Source organism: Chrysemys picta, chromosome 8 (genome assembly GCF_011386835.1).
Source record: "Chrysemys picta bellii isolate R12L10 chromosome 8, ASM1138683v2, whole genome shotgun sequence".
NCBI lineage: Eukaryota > Metazoa > Chordata > Testudines > Emydidae > Chrysemys > Chrysemys picta.
In genome coordinates, this window is record NC_088798.1 from 78,512,396 (window position 1) to 78,529,884 (window position 17,489).

The following is a 17,489-nucleotide window of genomic DNA, read 5'->3' on the forward strand; positions in this document are numbered from 1 at the left end:
ACCAGAAAAGGAAAGTCTTCCTGAAAGTGTTAAAGAAGTTTAATTTGAAACTATTTTGCAATCGTAACTACTTGTGTTTGTGACTGCTCTCTTGAGATCTACATGGGCAATGCAGAAAGAAGATAATGGACGGGAGGTAAAGAGTTCCTTTAGTTTCAGAACTGATTTTGTTAATCCAATCTTCAACATTTAAAAAAATTAAAATGGAGAAGAGGATCTTTTTCAGAATACTTAATAGGCAGGTCCATGTTGAAGAGTTGTGTTCAATCGTCTGACAATACCAGCCTATGGTCTATCTGATTATTATTAGCGATATGTAGTACAGTACTCTTTGGCCAAATGACTGAGAACATCCTGCAAATTCCAGAAGAGTGCTATATAAACTATGGGAAGGAAGGGACTCTTTACAGAACAATCACACTGGTAAATACAGCTGAAAGGGAAGAATATTGGACCCTTAATATATCTAGATTATCATAGGAACTTATTTCAATTTTCATAGTCTCCAGATTCATATTCTTCCTCCTCATCCTCTTCAGTATGGTCATAATAGTCTCCATAATCTGTAGTGTAGCTTGTGATTCTGCTGCCAGCAGAAATCTGAAATGTAGAGGATGAACCTGCACAGCAAGACATAAATTGTCTCCACATTAAAAGGAACATAAACAAAGCAAGAACTAAGAGGAAGATAACATGATTTTAGAATTCTACAGTGAGCTTAACACACTTGTTAATGGGTTAGCAAGTTCTCTTTTGGAGAGAAAGAGGCAATATCTGATGGCTTGTTTCTGTATCATTGAAGTCAATGGGAGCTTTGCCATACTTATTTCTCTCTCCCACTCTCAAGTATGGAAAACACACCTATTTTAACTCTATTCCAAACACAAGTAAACCATGAATTGATCCTGCAAGTGCTCTGCACATGAAATTACCATTGTAGGATCAAGCCCATTGTTTGGCAAAGAGAAGAGGCCCATATCAAGAGTGAAATATGAACAATGTAGCTTGCTTCTGCCCATGCAATGCAAGCACAATTCTCTTTAGAGTCAAAAGAAGTTTAGCCTCCAGGACCGTACCCAATCAAAAATAAATAGTAAAAGTTACTTCATATGTTTCTCTAAGCACGCTTATTAAAAGCAATTTCAAATTCCTTCCTAGTTTTTCAAAAAGTAAATGATTAAACAGAATTGTTGAAGTTCTAAGAATTGCTCAGAGCCACATGCAGCTATGGTTCTGGTATGGAACTCTACCTGTGGTCAAAGGGGGGTTGTGTAAAAAGGGATGGCACAACTTTACAGCTGTGATCCACAGTGTCTTTCAGGTGGAAAAAGGTGAACATTGTAGCAAACCCCCATGATATTAACCAGTTTATCCTTTTTTGTTTACTACACTTTATACACATTTTTGACTAAAAATACCTAGAGCTGATAAGAGATAAGGATACAGTGACAGAACACAGTTTTCAAATGTGGGCCTCTTAATAGGACATTCACATTTGGACACTCACCTTAGCATATAAGGGCCAATCCCTGTGAGGTGAAGTCTGTGGGAATTGAGGGTGCTCAGCCCCTGACAGATCCACAGAGTTTGTGGGGCAATTGCCTGCTTTATGCACCTGAGCATCAGTTTAAGTGCCAACACAGAGGATTTGCATTTACCAGGTGAGGCAGAAGCATTTGAAACCCGGGCTCTAAATGTTGAAACCAAATGCTAAAAATTCTTCACCTCAAAAGTAAAACACTTTACCATCAATGACTTTCAGTCTTGCAGATGCATATGCAGTGCCATACTTGTTTTTTGTTTGGCAGATGTAGATGCCTTCATCCGATTTTTTGATGCCTTGAATTTGCAGCCACCCTGTCACACCGTACTTCTTAGGTCCACCTCTTGCCTGAGAGAAGGCAGATACACTGTCAAGATTTAGCAGACACCAGAGAAGAGGATGCTTTTCACAAGGGTAATTACCTGAATTATGTTTGGAGCCAAACTTTGCTCTCCATTACTGTACATTGCCACTGCCCCTTGGCCTCCAAGCTTTATCTACTCCTGTGTGCCCCTCCCCTTTGCTGCCCTGGGCCCCCTCAACTCATGCTGCCCCTGCCCACTTCCCCAAACTTCTCCAACACTCAGCCCTGACCCCCTCCCTGCTCTGCATCCCCAGCCCCACACCTGACTCCACTTCTGCTCCATATGTCAGCTTCTCCATAGGCCTCCTGGGCCTCTCATCCTTATAAGTCTTTTGGGGGTGAGGGTACAGGTGGGTGGAAATGGTGGCTTTTAGATTTCTGTTCCTCTATTGTCTTCTGGTGTGACCAGCTGGCCCAGCCCCACCTTCATTCTCCAGGGGATAGTGCTCCCCTCTAATCATAGGTGGTGTATTGTCTTTAGGGGAGGAGACCCTGCCCTTCCCGCTGGGCTGGACCAGCTGGCTCCTGCACTGAGCTGGCTGAGTGCTAGGCTCCATGTTTTCCAGGCAGGGGTCTATGGAAGCTCTGGCTCCAGAAGGGTGGTGAATCCCAAATATGGCTGGGAGTTCAAAGCAAACTTGTTTCACTTTGACTACAGTGCCCCGGTCTGAACAGCATAAAAGGTGACAAAGGGCCTCTCAGCCCAGGTCCAGGCAGAGGTCTTCTCACCTCTGGAATCCAGTGCCCCTCCTACAACCCAAACACTTCCTTTTAAAGGCTGTTTCCCCTACCAAGGCCTGCAGTCACTTCACCTTCCAGGCCAGAAAGCTCTTATTTTTCCTGCCACACAAGGAGGTGGAGGAACTTCTTCCTCAGCATGGGGTACACCACCCTTGCCTACACTCTTGGATTAGATTTAATATACACTTTTATTCTTGACAGCAGCTACTTAACTGCCAATGATCAGAGAGCCAGATCCTCTTTGTCTTTATGCAGGCAAAAATCACAATGAAGTTAATGGGAGTTCTGCCTGGTAAGGACTTCTGGATCCTGACCAGATCCATTAGAGAGAGCCAAGACAGTGCAACATTCAGGGTTTACTTCTTCCTCTACATATGCTGTCCTCTCTCATCAAGCATTTCTGAAAGCAGAATTCTCTTAATTCCCCAGGCAGGGCCATACGGTAGCACCCCCTGCTAGCAAGTTATTTATCATAACAACATAGGCTTTGTAATAGTGTTGTATCCTGTTATTGACGTTCATAGAATCATAAAAATGTGGAGCAGGAAGGGACTTTGAGAAGTCATTGAATCCATGCCCCTGCACTGAGGCAGGACCAAGTAAACCTAGACCATCCCTTACAGGTGTTTATCCAACTTGTTCTTAACCTCCAGTGATGAGGATTCCACAACCTCCCATAGAAGCCTGTTCCAGGGCTTAGCTATCCTTGTAATGAGAAAGATTTTCTACTAAAAAAGAGCCACCGTGGCTTAACAACCATGTAAAAGAAGCAGTGAGAGATAAAAATACTTCCTTTAAAAAGTGGAAGTCAAATCCTAGTGAGGTAAATAGAAAGGAGCATAAACACTGCCAAATTAAGTGCAAGAAAGTAATAAGAAAAGCCAAAGAGGAGTTTGAAGAACGGCTAGCCAAAAACTCTAAAGGTAATAACAAAATGTTTTTTAAGTACATCAGAAGCAGGAAGCCTGCTAAACAACCAGTGGGGACCCTCGATGTTAGAGATAGATAGCTAATGTAACGCCAATATTTAAAAAGGGCTCTAGAGGTGATCCCGGCAATTACAGACCGGTAAGTCTAACATCAGTACTGGGCAAATTAGTCGAAACAATAGTAAAGAATAAAATTGTCAGACACATAGAAGAACATAAATTGTTGGGCAAAAGTCAACATGGTTTCTCTAAAGGGAAATCATGTCTTACTAATCTATTAGAGTTCTTTGAGGGGGTCAACAAACATGTGGACAAGGGGGATCCAGTGGACATATTGTACTTAGATTTCCAGAAAGCCTTTGACAAGGTCCCTCACCAAAGGCTCTTAGAGTAAATTAAGTTGTCATGGGATAAGAGGGAAGGTCCTTTCACGGATTGAGAACTGGTTAAAAGACAGGGAACAAAGGGTAGGAATTAATGGTAAATTCTCAGAATGGAGAGGGGTAACTAGTGGCGTTTCCCAAGGATCAGTCCTAGGACCGATCCTATTCAACTTATTCATAAATGATCTGGAGAAAGGGGTAAAAAGTGAGGTGGCAAAGTTTGCAGATGATACCAAACTGCTCAAGATAGTTAAGACCAAAGCAGACTGTGAAGAACTTCAAAAAGATCTCACAAAACTAAGTGATTGGGCAACAAAATGGCAAATGAAATTTAATGTGGAGAAATGTAAAGTATTGCACATTGGAAAAAATAACCCCAACTATACATACAATATGATGGAGGCTAATTTAGCTACAACGAATCAGGAAAAAGATCTTGGAGTCATCGTGGATAGTTCTCTGAAGATGTCCACGCAGTGTGGAGGGGCAGTCAAAAAAGCAAACAGGATGTTAGGAATCATTAAAAAAGGGATAGAGAATAAGACGGAGAATATATTATTGCCCGTATATAAATCAATGGTACACCCACATCTTGAATACTGCATACAGATATGGTCTCCTCATCTCAAAAAAGATATACTGGCACTAGAAAAGGTTCAGAGAAGGGCAACTAAAATGATTAGGGGTTTGGAACGGGTCCCATATGAGGAGAGATTAAAGAGGCTAGGACTTTTCAGCTTGGAAAAGAGGAGACTAAGGGGGGATATGATAGAGGTATATAAAATTATGAGTGATGTGGAGAAAATAGATAAGGAAAAGTTATTTACTTATTCCCATAATACAAGAACTAGGGGTCACCAAATGAAATTAATAGGCAGCAGGTTTAAAAACAAATAAAAGGAAGTTCTTCTTCACACAGCACACAGTCAACTTGTGGAACTCTTTACCTGAGGAGGTTGTGAAGGCTAGGACTATAACGGCATTTAAAAGAGAACTGGATAAATTCATGGAGGTTAAGTCCATTAATGGCTATTAGCCACGATGGGTAAGGAATGGTGTCCCTAGCCTCTGTTTGTCAGAGGGTGGAGATGGATGGCAGGAGAGAGATCACTTGATCATTACCTGTTAGGTTCACTCCCTCTGGGGTACCTGGCATTGGCCACTGTCAGTAGACAGGATACTGGGCTAGATGGACCTTTGGTCCGACCCAGTATGCCATTCTTATGTACTATCTATCCTAAATCTCCCTTGCTGCAGATTAAGCCCATTACTTCTTGTTCTACCACCAGTGGACATGGAGAACAATTGATACCATCCTTTTTATAATAGCCCTTAATATATTTGAAGACTTCTCAGGTCCTCACTCAGTTGTCTTTTCTCAAGACTCAACATGCCCAGTTTTTTTTACTCTTTCCTCATAGGTCAGGTTTTCTAAATCTTTTATCATATGCAGATAAACTGGGCTATGTAGTGAAGCAACAGGAGACCTGAACCCAGTCTCTCTCACCAACAGAAGTTGGTCCAATAAAAGATATTACCTCACCCAACTTGTCTCTGCAACAGGAGAAAGGCAGTAAAAATGAGACAGCCTCTTTAACCCTCCATCTCCTCCCCACAACTCAATAGTAAAAAATATGATCTGTGGAATAAGCATAATCTACCTGGATTGAGATGTGGGCATCATCTCCTGGCAGAAACATTTTATTCCCTTTTTTCTTCCACTCAAGGTGTGGCATAGGATAGGCGGACACCTCACAGCCAAAGATTATGTCATTACCTGTGAAGTTCTGAGCATCCTGAGGTGGCAAAGAAATAACAGGAGCTGCAAGGAACCAATATGAAAAGAGCCTGATAGATGGACGTGGTAAAATGCAATTGCCTGTACGCAGTAAGAAAATGTCAAACAATATTGTCATGCAATCTGGCGCGGCTCACAGTCTGCCCTGAGACTGGCAAACACCCCAAACTGGTGGTATGTTCTATAATTATGTTTCACCCACCCAGTAACAAATGTGAACTCCGAATGCAGTATAACAGTCTTGCCATGGAGGCACAGACAGTCCCCTTGGGCATTCCGGTCTATCTTGCCACCCAGGCATCACAGATGGTCACTTATACCAAATATCCCAACCATATTCAGGTTACTTCCAGTCACTTACTCAGATCTCAACCCAAAGATGCTGCCTGTAGCAAATCCTGTAATAAACTAACTACAGGTTTATTAAATAAGAAAAGAAATAAAGGAGTTATGAGGTTAAAGCAGGTAACACACAAATAAATGAGTATCAGTCTTGAGTTTCAAAAGATAATAGAAATTGCTGTCATAAGCTGACTTTATATGTCCTTTGGGGCTAACCCAGGCAAAACAGCTGGGGGGCTTTTGCTTAGTGATTCTTGCCCCTTTAGAGTCCAAGCAGCAAAAAGAATCAAGTTTCCTTCCTTGTCAGAGATTTTTATCCCCTTCTCCCCAGACTCCAAACTGATAGAACAAGTGTCAGTGCCTGACTCCTCTTTATGCCAGTGGGGAAGATAATCAAAGTCTTTGTCCTTTTGAGATATCACAATGGCTCATTTGCTTCCAAAGGCCCCGTTGTCCACAAGACCGGCACTTTACACTAATTAATGCTTCTTTCCTGTTTGGTGAGTTACACAGTTACAGAAGTTTACAATGCAAACACGCAATATAACCTTATACTGGGCTATAGAGGTTATAAATGAGATCAATACATGCAGAATGAGGAATTGCAACATTCAGTGGAGCAATTCTTAAAATACCTGGGCCTAAGCCTTTTCTATCTTGCCTAATTTGATCACAGCTTAATGTAACTTATGTTTAAAAATTGTTAATATTTTTGAGCACATATCAGTGCTTTGTTTTGAAAAAGCAAAGAATGCATTTTTTGCATGTTACATAAAGGTAATAAAATACTAATACAGTAGAATATGAACCACCAGTTATCTGAACCATTTTACCCAATAAAAAATAAACAGCTATACTGTAGTTCAAAGCTACCTTAATTTATTCACTAGCTTTTCACGTTTGGCTGAAACAAGAAAAGGTTTTCATTAACCACAAGAGGGAGCCCATCCAGTGCTTTGAACACAATAAGAAAATAAACAGTTAAAGGATAAGGGTCAGGCTGAATGTACATGAATGCATCTACTGAATGTACATATGCAGCATGTACTATGCATGTATTGAACATACTATATGATTTGTTACATCAACAATCAGAGAAAAAAAACAACATGATCATTGTTATAGCCTACTTTTTGGCACTCTATTTGCATTTTTTCCCCAGTATGTTTGTCCACAACTAACACATTTTTCAGTCAAACATATGTTTTCTATCTTTTTTTAAAGTTATCTGTATTTTCTGGGACACTAGGTCCAGTTTGGGTTTAATTGTTGTTGTTTTTTTGTCCTGTGTCCCAGATGCTTGAAGATGGAAGCTTTGGTAAATAAATACATTTTTGCCTGCAATATTTGAGTCAATACGTCTCTGCAGAATGAATGTTTCAGCAGCTGAAATTGTCACAGCAATGTTCCAGATTTCTAAAACAATAGCTTCAATACATGCAGTCAGATATAATTGATCTAATTAGGTGCTGACAACATCAAATACAGACCAGATCAAATTATGCATTGCAGAGAAAATATCCAGCAAATTTCTCATTTGCTGTTTATGTATTGCTCATTAAACAATCCTGGTTTTCTTCTAAGCTCAGATTTTCAAAACTGACTACAGTATTTGAACATCTAATTCACATGAACTTTAATGAGAATTAGGCATTCAAATCCTTTAGGGCTGAGATTTTCAGAGTTGCCTAATGTACTCAGAATTCATAAAGGATACATTGAATAGTTAGGATGAGAAATTTTCACGTTTGCTTAACTTTACTACTGGTAGTTCTATTGACTTTAATGGGACTCCGCATGGAAGTACAGGTAAGCCTAGGGAGCCAAAATGTTTACCTTAACTTGTCACTAGTCGTTATGTAGATAGTTATTTCTGCTCACAGATTGGATGAGAAAACTTTTTAAACAGGTGAATCTTACTTCTGGATACCTGTGCTCAAATGCTGATCCAAGTATTCATCTGAAGAACTCAAATTTTCCAGATATTCCTGTGAACACAACCCTGCTTGTGTGACTGTTTACAAACAGGACTCAGTGCTGCAAGGTGTTGAGCACTCTAGCCCCCATCTACCACTTAAACACAGACGTAACTGTAAGCACATGAGCAATCTGATTGATTGATGTGAAGCATGTGCTTAAGAATATTGCTGGATCAGGGCCAGAACACTCAGCACTGTGCAAGCTCACACACCCATAGCAAATAGAAAGGTATATGGACTTGATCAAATCAAGCAGGCACTTGGAATTTGAATGAATATTCACAAATTATTTGCAGTATTTAACAATTCCAATCAAAAGTGAGGTGCTAACAGATTAAAAAATAACCCAGAATGATTTAAGAATCTGGTCTCACAAAAACATCTTGCTGCCTGTTGCAAGGGCAAAGTGAACTCAAGTAAGCCAGCACTTTAAGAACAATATGTATTGAAAGCCAGATTTTTAAAAGTTCCCTTTGCATGCGTTTCTGATTTTGCATATCTCCAACTCTGGCCTTGCATGTGTGTCTGTGTTCACATAACTGTGCCTTTACCCTTAATACACATACCTTACTCTAGAATTTCCTGAGGGGAGCATCTCACATGCAGTGTATCTGTTCCGCTTCATTCTAGGTTGGCACAGTCTTTATGACTGAAATCCAGCCTCCCCTTCCAAAAACAGCATAAGGCCTAAAACATCCCAGTTGTGCTTCTGTAGGGGAGTCAATGAGGACAAGCTTTGAACAGGCAACAGAGGTAGGGAGGTTGGGGTTTGCAATGCCTTCCATGCCACAGAGTGGCATTCTGTGGGAGTAAGTGTGGGGAGTTCTTGAGCAGGCCGGGGGAACTGCCACAGTGGGTATGTCTATCCTGCACTATAAACCCGAGTTCAGACAGAAATTTGAGCCCAAGCCCCTCTTCCAGCCAAAGAGAAATCAGTTTGATTGGGGCCTGGATCTCCTCTGGACTCAGACCCATGGACTCTGCTAGAGGTGCTGAGTAAGAACTGGAGTCCCACTGAGACTCAGGACCAAGCCCTGTCATTTTGGAGTGTGGAATCAGCTCAAGCCACAGACCCAAGTCAGAAGGTCTGCACAGTGCAGTTTGGACACATCAGCATGGCTGTGAGACCCGAACCCAGCAATTTTAACTCAGGTTTACAATGCAGTGTGGATGCTCAAGCACGGGCTTGTATACCCACAGACCTGGGTATACAATGTAGTATAGACATACTCAGTGAGTCTACCAAGTGGATGAATCCACTTACTTCAGACCTTACTTGGATTAGAGTAGTAGCCAGAGATGCATCCGAAGAAGTGGGCTGTAGCCCACGAAAGCTTATGCTCAAATAAATTTGTTAGTCTCTAAGGTGCCACAAGTACTCCTGTTCTTTTTGCGGATACAGACTAACACAGCTGCTACTCTGAAACTAGCCAAAGACTAGTGATCAGAGCTCTCAGTCTGGGTTGCAGGGGAGTATGTTCCCCCTCAAATCCCCACATAGTTCACCTCAGAAAGCTATTTACTTGTAGAATTATTTCATGAGAAGAGGACACAGTTACCCTTCAGCAAAGGTAAATGCTTATGACAGGACAGGAAGATCATTCAACACAATCAGAGATGAAACAGCAAAGCTCCCAGACTTCTGGCTTAGGAGCATTATCTACCAAACAACATTTTCCCCCAGCTGCTTCCCTTATAACCTCTCTCTTGAGCACCCGTGCAAAGGGATGGGGAAGATAAGCTATAGATGACCCCAAGTTCTCCATGGACCAGGTAGTAGACTTGCACTCCGAGCCAGCAGTATGGTCCAGGATTTACAACAGCGACTAATGATTTGGGATGCCTCCATTTGTGGCTGCCCAACATGAGATGCTTTAAGGGGGCCTGATTTAGAGGAAGAGCGAATATTCAAAATCACTAGTTGCTTTTGAAAATATTGGCCATGAATTTTACCCTACTATGTATTTGTCACCTATCGCTGCCGCCACAGATGTGAGAAAAATAGCCATTAGCCCCAAAACTATTGAAAAAAAAGTGCAGAAATCATTTTCTAAGTGATATTATATTTTTTTTCAATCCAACATCAAACTCAAACAAAAGAATGTTGATTTGGTAACAACAAAATGGTATATTTCTCCAACTATATGATATTTATGTTTACTGTTATTTGTCTGATTTGTAACACAATGCACACAAGGCAGTAAACTATTCCTTTGCTCCTTTCGTATAAAATTCCCATTAAAATAATCTGGTATTTTGTGCTGCTGACGTAAAGAGAAATGCTGTGGGGTGGGTATATTGCTTCGTGAAATCAACAGCAGCAAAGGTTTGAAAAAGGATGTATTAAGTGTGGAGAATCTGCATGTCATCAATACAGTTAATCTTTGTAAGCTATTATTTGTAAGCTAGAAATTGATCAAACCAACCTTTTGGGGAAGGAAAATGGGCCTTTTCTCATGTGTGACTTTGACTTTGTGTGTGTGTGGCAGACAGAAGATAGAAGTCTGCTCTTGTGATGAAAGGAGTTTATTGTTATTTATTTATTCATTCATCAGTTGCTGTATACAATTAATCTATTTGGCATCCCTAGGACAGGAGATGCTTTGAAGGAAAAGTATGAACGCAACATACATTGAGATTAATGATGTATAGATTTACAGAATGCTACCAAAAGATACAGATCAGTGCTCAGCATCTGTTTCTCATTCAAAGGACAACCAGCAGAATGCCAAGGCACAGATAAATTGCTAATCTCAGGGCCTAGACTTTCCATTGCATTACACCTTTTGGAGTTACTTGTAGCTGTGTGAAACTGGTATAAAACACTGCCACAACATAATGGTGGCCTTTTACACACACTTTGCAGCGCTGTAAACAAGCTCACAAGGCACAGAGCCATGGTGAATAGCACATTCAATGTACTATCCTCATCTAGATCATTGTGCATTTGTGTTAGTGACATAAGATTTAAAATACCTTTTAATCTTTTACTTTTTTCTGCCTCTTAAGAGCCAAGTTCCAAAAGGGTAAAAAAGACATTTTAGCTCTAAAGCAAATATTCCTCTTTGAAATCCTATCTATTCTCTCACATGGCAGAAGACAATTCAAAGAGCTTTGCATGACAGCTTGGCAGCCTCTGGTAACTTCTTAATGTTTTCCCCTAAGATCACAGTTTTATTGTCCTAAAGTAAAACCTGCTGAAGTTCTTATAAAGGCCCATCATCCTGTCCATTGCACAGTGCACAAGTATAAAATAAGGTGCATCTTCTGCCCTGCTGCTATACCAATACTGTGAATTTTTACAGTGCTTTCATCCTTAGATTGCAAAGTGCTTTACAAAAGTGGGCAAGAACTATTATGCCCATTTTACACTTGGAGAAACTGAGGCACACAGAGGCTAAATAACTTGTCCAAGGCCAGACAGACGGGCAGAATCAGTATTAGAATCATAGGGTTAGAAGGGACAGCAAGGGTCATGTAGTCTAACTCCCAGGATCCAGGAGTTACTGATTTACACAGTTACAAAGTGGATCAGAATCAGGGGCTTGAGCTGCCTACCACCTGCAAGAGCACTTGTAAATATACTGGAGTGCAGATATGCTGCCCTTGTTCACACCAGTGTATAGGCAGCAGAAAATGGGTTTGCTAAGGAATAGAAGGTGTGGCCAGAGGAGGACGCACTGCATGCTCCCCACTCCAATGTTTGACTGGTAAATTGCAAGGAGAATATAAACTAAAGCCACCAAGGTTCTCTTTAAAGTGACTAGTTCTATGTATGCAACACTGTGTGTGTGGTTACAGAGGAACATTAGGAGAGTCAGGATCAACCTTTCCCCATGGCATGCCAGGTAGGGTGACTAGACAGTAAATGTGAAAAATCGGGACGGGGTGGGGGGGGGGGGGAAATAGGTGCCTATATAAGACAAAGCCCCAAATAATCGGGACTGTCCCTATAAAATCGTGACGTCTGGTCACCCTAATGCTAAGAGAGGAGAATGAACAGATGGAATAGAACAGCACTGCTACCAAACCTCAGTCAACAAGGACTCTGGTAAGGTTGGAGAGGATAAGGTGAGATGGAGACAGGGGGAGCTACTTTATCTTGCATCCTTGAGTTGGTTGCTTTTCCTGCAACAATTCCTCCATTACAGCATGAATGTAAATTCATGTACCTGGAGTCCCTGTAGCTGGATTCGCTCCTGCCAGCATGTAGGATCCTCATGACAAAGTCTGGAGTGGGTGCTGGGCTGGCAGACAACAACCCCCACTCTGTTGGGGGGGGGCTGGAACTGCCTGGCACTGAGATGGCTGAAGGGAGGGTGGGAGCAGGACAATCAATGGATGTGCACATTCTGAGCTCCTTGGCCAGCAACACTCCTAGGGAGCCAAGGCCACAAATTAAAGATGCTTGGCAAACCCCCTACAGGAGCGGGGGATTGCTGTGTTCCCTCCCCTGACAATGAACCTCCACCCTTATGCAATTGCCCCCTGGGTCCAGGGAGCAAATATATGTGGACCAGAGTTGTCACAAAAAACACCATTTATATCACTTCTGAATTTGGCCCAGAGTTGTCTGTTCACAGCCAAGAATGGGAAGAGCCCAGCGGAAATATGACATGGCCCTTGAGGACTATAGGCTGTTGTGCCAAATGCTGTACCAGTAACCAACGTACAAGCTATCACCTCTAGCACCTCTGAATCTGGCCCCACAAGAGGCTATCAGTGGAAAAGTTCAGTATTCTGGATCTCCAGTTTCAAGCACATTTTTTCAGTGCAACTTTAGTCTTCTGCAATATCCTTTCTGTTCCAAGGGGCAGTGGGGCTGTAACATTTGGAGAATGTTCTTTGGCATGTCTGCTGATGTGCAAACCTGAGGATCCTGTACATTTGGTTCTGCTTGCACTCAGCGCTTACTATTCCAGCTTAGTAAGACAAGCAATCAATTTAAATAAACTTCAGGGGAGAAAGTCATGGAGAGACAAGAAGCTTAAAATTCTCTGCAAAGAAATGAGGCTACTTCCAAGCAACATTTTGTACTATATAAAACAATTGATAGGAGATGATGCATCATTACATTTTTAAACAGGAATATGCATACGCACGTGTACAGATTTGTGTGAGAACTCTACATATAATCTCACAAACTGCAAACATATATACACTTTGAGATCTTGTACAGAAAGTCCCTCTATATGTGCATTCTGAGTCCTGTGTCTAGCTGTGTGTAATTTGGACCTCTCTCCATATTGTGCATTAGGTCACTCAGAAATCTGCTATGTGAGATGGTGATACTAATTCCTGAAGGATGAATCACATTAAAATCAGACTGTAAAAATAGCCAGTGTTCAAGTAACTACCCTAACCACTTCATTCTCTCTCCCACCATCCTGCCATGCAGTGTAGCTGCATTTGAATGCTTGTTTCTTACCTATGCAAATAAAACATAGCCAAAAGGTGTATTTAGTTTAAAGCCTCAACAAACTGAAATGAGGTTCATAATTTTATATAATCAACATGAATGCAACTGCCTTTAGGGAAATTATTCCAGTTTGATTCTGTTCTAATGTGTGGATTTGTAATCATCAGTGGGTGTTTAGATCTTTTAAAAATCATTGTTAAAAATAATGTAACTCTTTATATCAAGAATGGAACTTTATTTAAGTGATTTCCAAACCCTATTCTATTCCATTCCGGTTCCATCACCATATTAACTGAGACCTTCCTTGCTACCCACCTCTGCAATATCAGTTCAGGTATTAAATAATAATAATTCTAAAGATTTTTATTCTCTGTGGTTGACCCTCACCACATTTCACTTTCTGCTTAGCTACTCTGAACATCTTTCACTTATTAGTGACTTTGTGATATTAATTCAATTATGGTCATATATAACTTTACATATAACTTGTATAATATACAAGTTCACATTCCACATATTCGGAGGACCATGTGATATAAAATCCACTATGGTAATATAGAAGCTTACAACACACAAGATTAAACACCAGCTGATGAACTACTTGTTTAAATCTCAAAGAAGTAGTACAGTAATTATAATGATGCTGAAGCATTATTTTGCTGTAAGTAGGCTGCAACATTAAAAGATATTTCTAGAAATTAACATCAAATCTTTGTCTCCTTTATATATCTGCTTTAGAGAACAGTTTACTTGGTATACATGTCTATGTATGTTACCTGATTCACATGGTCCTTTGTGCTTCATGTTGATATTTCTTCTCTTCTCAGAGTAAGCCTCATTGAATTGGCAGATGTTCACATAGGTCTTGCCTTCAGGTCCACAGACACTTTCCTGGGATTTGCAGACACATTGTGGTTCAGGGATTTCCCCAAACTTGGTTTCGTCGGCATCCAGCCTGCACTCCATGTTCTCCCCACACTGCCCGTAGAAATGATTGACCTTATCCAAGTCACAGATCTGCCCTTCCACATTCCCACATTCAGGACAGCAGCCACACTGATCTAATACAGTCCCAGCTGGACAGTGTGTAGGTTTGGAGCAAAGTTCCAAATTGCATTTTCCACAGCTATCTCCTTCCCTTAACAATCTCAACCAACTCCTGTAGTACAAGGTGGGGAAACTTTGAGAAACTTGTACCAGGGCTACCAGCACTACTATAACCTCCAGAACCTTCATCTTGAGAATGTAATGAAATGCAAAGGTCTTTGGAGTAAAACCAAGGGGGCGGGGGGGAGGAGAACAAGAGCGAGCAAGAGAGAGAAAACGTCACACTCCTTTTTTGTTTTTGGAATATAAATGTACTGTGAAGGCTTTAAAGAGAAATTAGCATCAGGTTCCTGATCTGGAACTGATAAATAAAAATGCCTACAAACCTAGAAGCTTTTCTCTAATGTAGTTTGGAAAGCAGGTCTTGCATACATATGAAACACACTTCCCTTCTGACAGCTGAGTTGAAGATTTGTGAAATGCTGTTTGCTCAGGGTCTCCTTGAGCCAAATTTGCAGAGTTGTTCTATTGAAAAACATTATATTGTAGCCGCTGTAGGAAGAGGTACAGAATGAAATGATGAAAGAGCAGAGAAGTACATGCTTTGTTCTATTTCCCTCTTTTCTCTCACTCCCTTAATAGTGTTAGTCACAAAGAACTAAACATGGATGGAAACCAATGCCCAAAGCAGCAGGGGACTTACCTCTAGAGCTGAGCCAGAGCCAGGACATTTGGATCAAGGTTTAGGTCCAAATATCTCCCTAGTCTGCGTGTGTTTGGATTCATAATTCTATTATGGATCCTTTATAGAGATGGCCCCAGGCCATCACACTTGGATCCAGATCTGAACTTCAAACATGGAGGTGGGTCCCTGGATTCATTGTTCTGGCTCTGTCCCCCTGCCTTTGTGAAAATAATAGTAATAGGGGTGTGACAGTGCTGGGAGCTAGCAGGTCAGTCAGCACTCTGATCACTGTAGCACTAATTAGGTCCCCCAGAGTGATCTGATTGGTCATTGGAACGTAATTATCTAATCAGGCTGGCAGGTTATGTGGTGCTCGAGGATTAATTAGGTCATAAACAGAGGACTGATAAAAAAAAAAAAAGCACAGGACGAAATTGACAGGGGAGAGGAGCTGGGCTAGCTGAGCCCAGATTCAGAGCTCCCAAGGAAGGGAGATCTCATCTTTTCTCAGGCTCTGGGGAGAGGGCTGATGATACAAGTACAATGATAAATTGTACTTCTGTGTGGAAATTTAAAGGTGGTGGAGGGAATTTAAATAAACTGCATAGCATGGCTACCTAACCAGTAGAGTCTAAGCTGTTTTTTGCGGTGCAAGTGGACAGGAATGGAGCACGCCCCACTAAGGGTATGTCTACACTACGGGATTAATCCGAATTTATATAATTCGGATTTGAAAAACAGGTTGTATAAAGTCGAAATGTATGCGGCCACACTAAGCACATTAATTTGGTGGTGTGCGTCCAAGTACCGGGGCTAGCATCGATTTCTGCACCGTTGCACTGTGGGTAGCTATCCCATAGCTATCCCATAGTTCCCGCAGTCTCCCGCGCCGATTGGGATTGTGGGTTAAGATCCCAGTGCCTGATGGGACAAAAAACATCGTCGCAGGTGGTTCTGGGTACAGCCTCACCTCCTCCCTCCCTCCTCCCTCCCTGCATGAAAGCAACGGACGGCAGACAACCATTTTCGCGCCTTTTTCCCTGGGTGGGTGAACACTGCAGACTCCATACCACGGCAAGCATGGAGCCCGCTGAGCTCAAGACAGCAGTCATGAACATTGTAAACACCTCGCGCGTTCTCGTGGAGTTTATGCTCAGCCAGGACCAGAAAAACGAGGCGAGGAGGCAGCGGCGGCGGCAGTGCAGCGACAAGCATGATGAGGACATGGACACGGACACGGATACAGAATTCTGTGAAACCACGGGCTTTGGATTTTGGATTGCTTTGGAGATCATGTTGTTAATGGGGCAGATTCTATCCATGGAACGCCGATTCTGGGCAAGGGAAACAAGCACAGACTGGTGGGACCGCATAGTGTTGCAGGTGTGGGACGATTCCCAGTGGCTGCGGAACTTTCGCATGCGTAAGGGCACTTTCATGGAACTTTGTGACTTGCTGTCCCCTGCCCTGAAACGCCAGAATACCAAGATGAGAGCAGCCCTCACAGTTGAGAAGCGCGTGGCGATAGCCCTGTGGAAGCTTGCAACGCCAGACAGCTACCGGTCAGTCGGGAATCAATTTGGAGTGGGCAAATCTACTGTGGGAGCTGCTGTGATGCAAGTAGCCAAAGCAATCACTCAGGTGCTGCTACGAAAGTTAGTGACTCTGGGAAATGTGCAGGCTATAGTGGATGGTTTTGCTGCAATGGGATTCCCTAACTGTGGTGGGGCGATAGACGGAACCCATATCCCTATCTTGGCACCGGAGCACCAAGCCACCGAGTACATAAACCGCAAGGGGTACTTTTCAATGGTGCTGCAAGCACTTGTGGATCACAAGGGACGTTTCACCAACATCAACGCGGGCTGGGCGGGAAGGATTCATGACGCTCGCGTTTTCAGGAACACTACTCTGTTTAAAGGGCTGCAGCAAGGGACTTACTTTCCGGACCAGAAAATAACCGTTGGGGATGTTGAAATGCCAATAGTTATTCTTGGGGACCCCACCTACCCCTTAATGCCATGGCTCATGAAGCCATACACAGGCAGCCTGGACAGGAGTCAGGAGCTGTTTAACTACAGGCTAAGCAAGTGCAGAATGGTGGTAGAATGTGCATTTGGCCGTTTAAAAGGTCGCTGGCGATCATTATTGACTCGCTCTGACCTCAGCCAAAGAAATCTCCCCATTGTTATTTCTGCTTGCTGTGTGCTCCACAATCTCTGTGAAAGTAAGGGGGAGACCTTTATGGCGGGGTGGGAG

General features: G+C 42.2%; 1 protein-coding gene across 1 annotated transcript; it reads right to left on the reverse strand.

Moving 5' to 3' along the window:
* Positions 1-17,229, reverse strand: LOC101937879 (kazal-type serine protease inhibitor domain-containing protein 1-like). Its single transcript, XM_005284097.4, has 4 exons — positions 14,275-17,229; positions 5,622-5,782; positions 1,747-1,891; positions 1-620 (listed from the first exon to the last, which is right to left on the reverse strand). The coding sequence occupies exons 1-4, from the start codon at positions 14,732-14,734 to the stop codon at positions 490-492; spliced, it is 897 nt and encodes a 298-aa protein (XP_005284154.2). The 5' UTR covers positions 14,735-17,229; the 3' UTR covers positions 1-489.
* Positions 17,230-17,489: the final 260 nt, after the last annotated feature.

Excerpts from the sequence above, each read along its gene's own strand:
- LOC101937879 (XM_005284097.4), bottom strand. The coding sequence starts at position 14,734 with ATGAAGGTTCTGGAGGTTATAGTAGTGCTGGTAGCCCTGGTACAAGTT. Across the intron at positions 5,783-14,274 it reads CAAAGGACCATGTGAATCAG|CTCCTGTTATTTCTTTGCCA; the intron begins GTAACATACATA and ends GGTTCCTTGCAG. Across the intron at positions 621-1,746 it reads AAGACTGAAAGTCATTGATG|GTTCATCCTCTACATTTCAG; the intron begins GTAAAGTGTTTT and ends CTTGCTGTGCAG.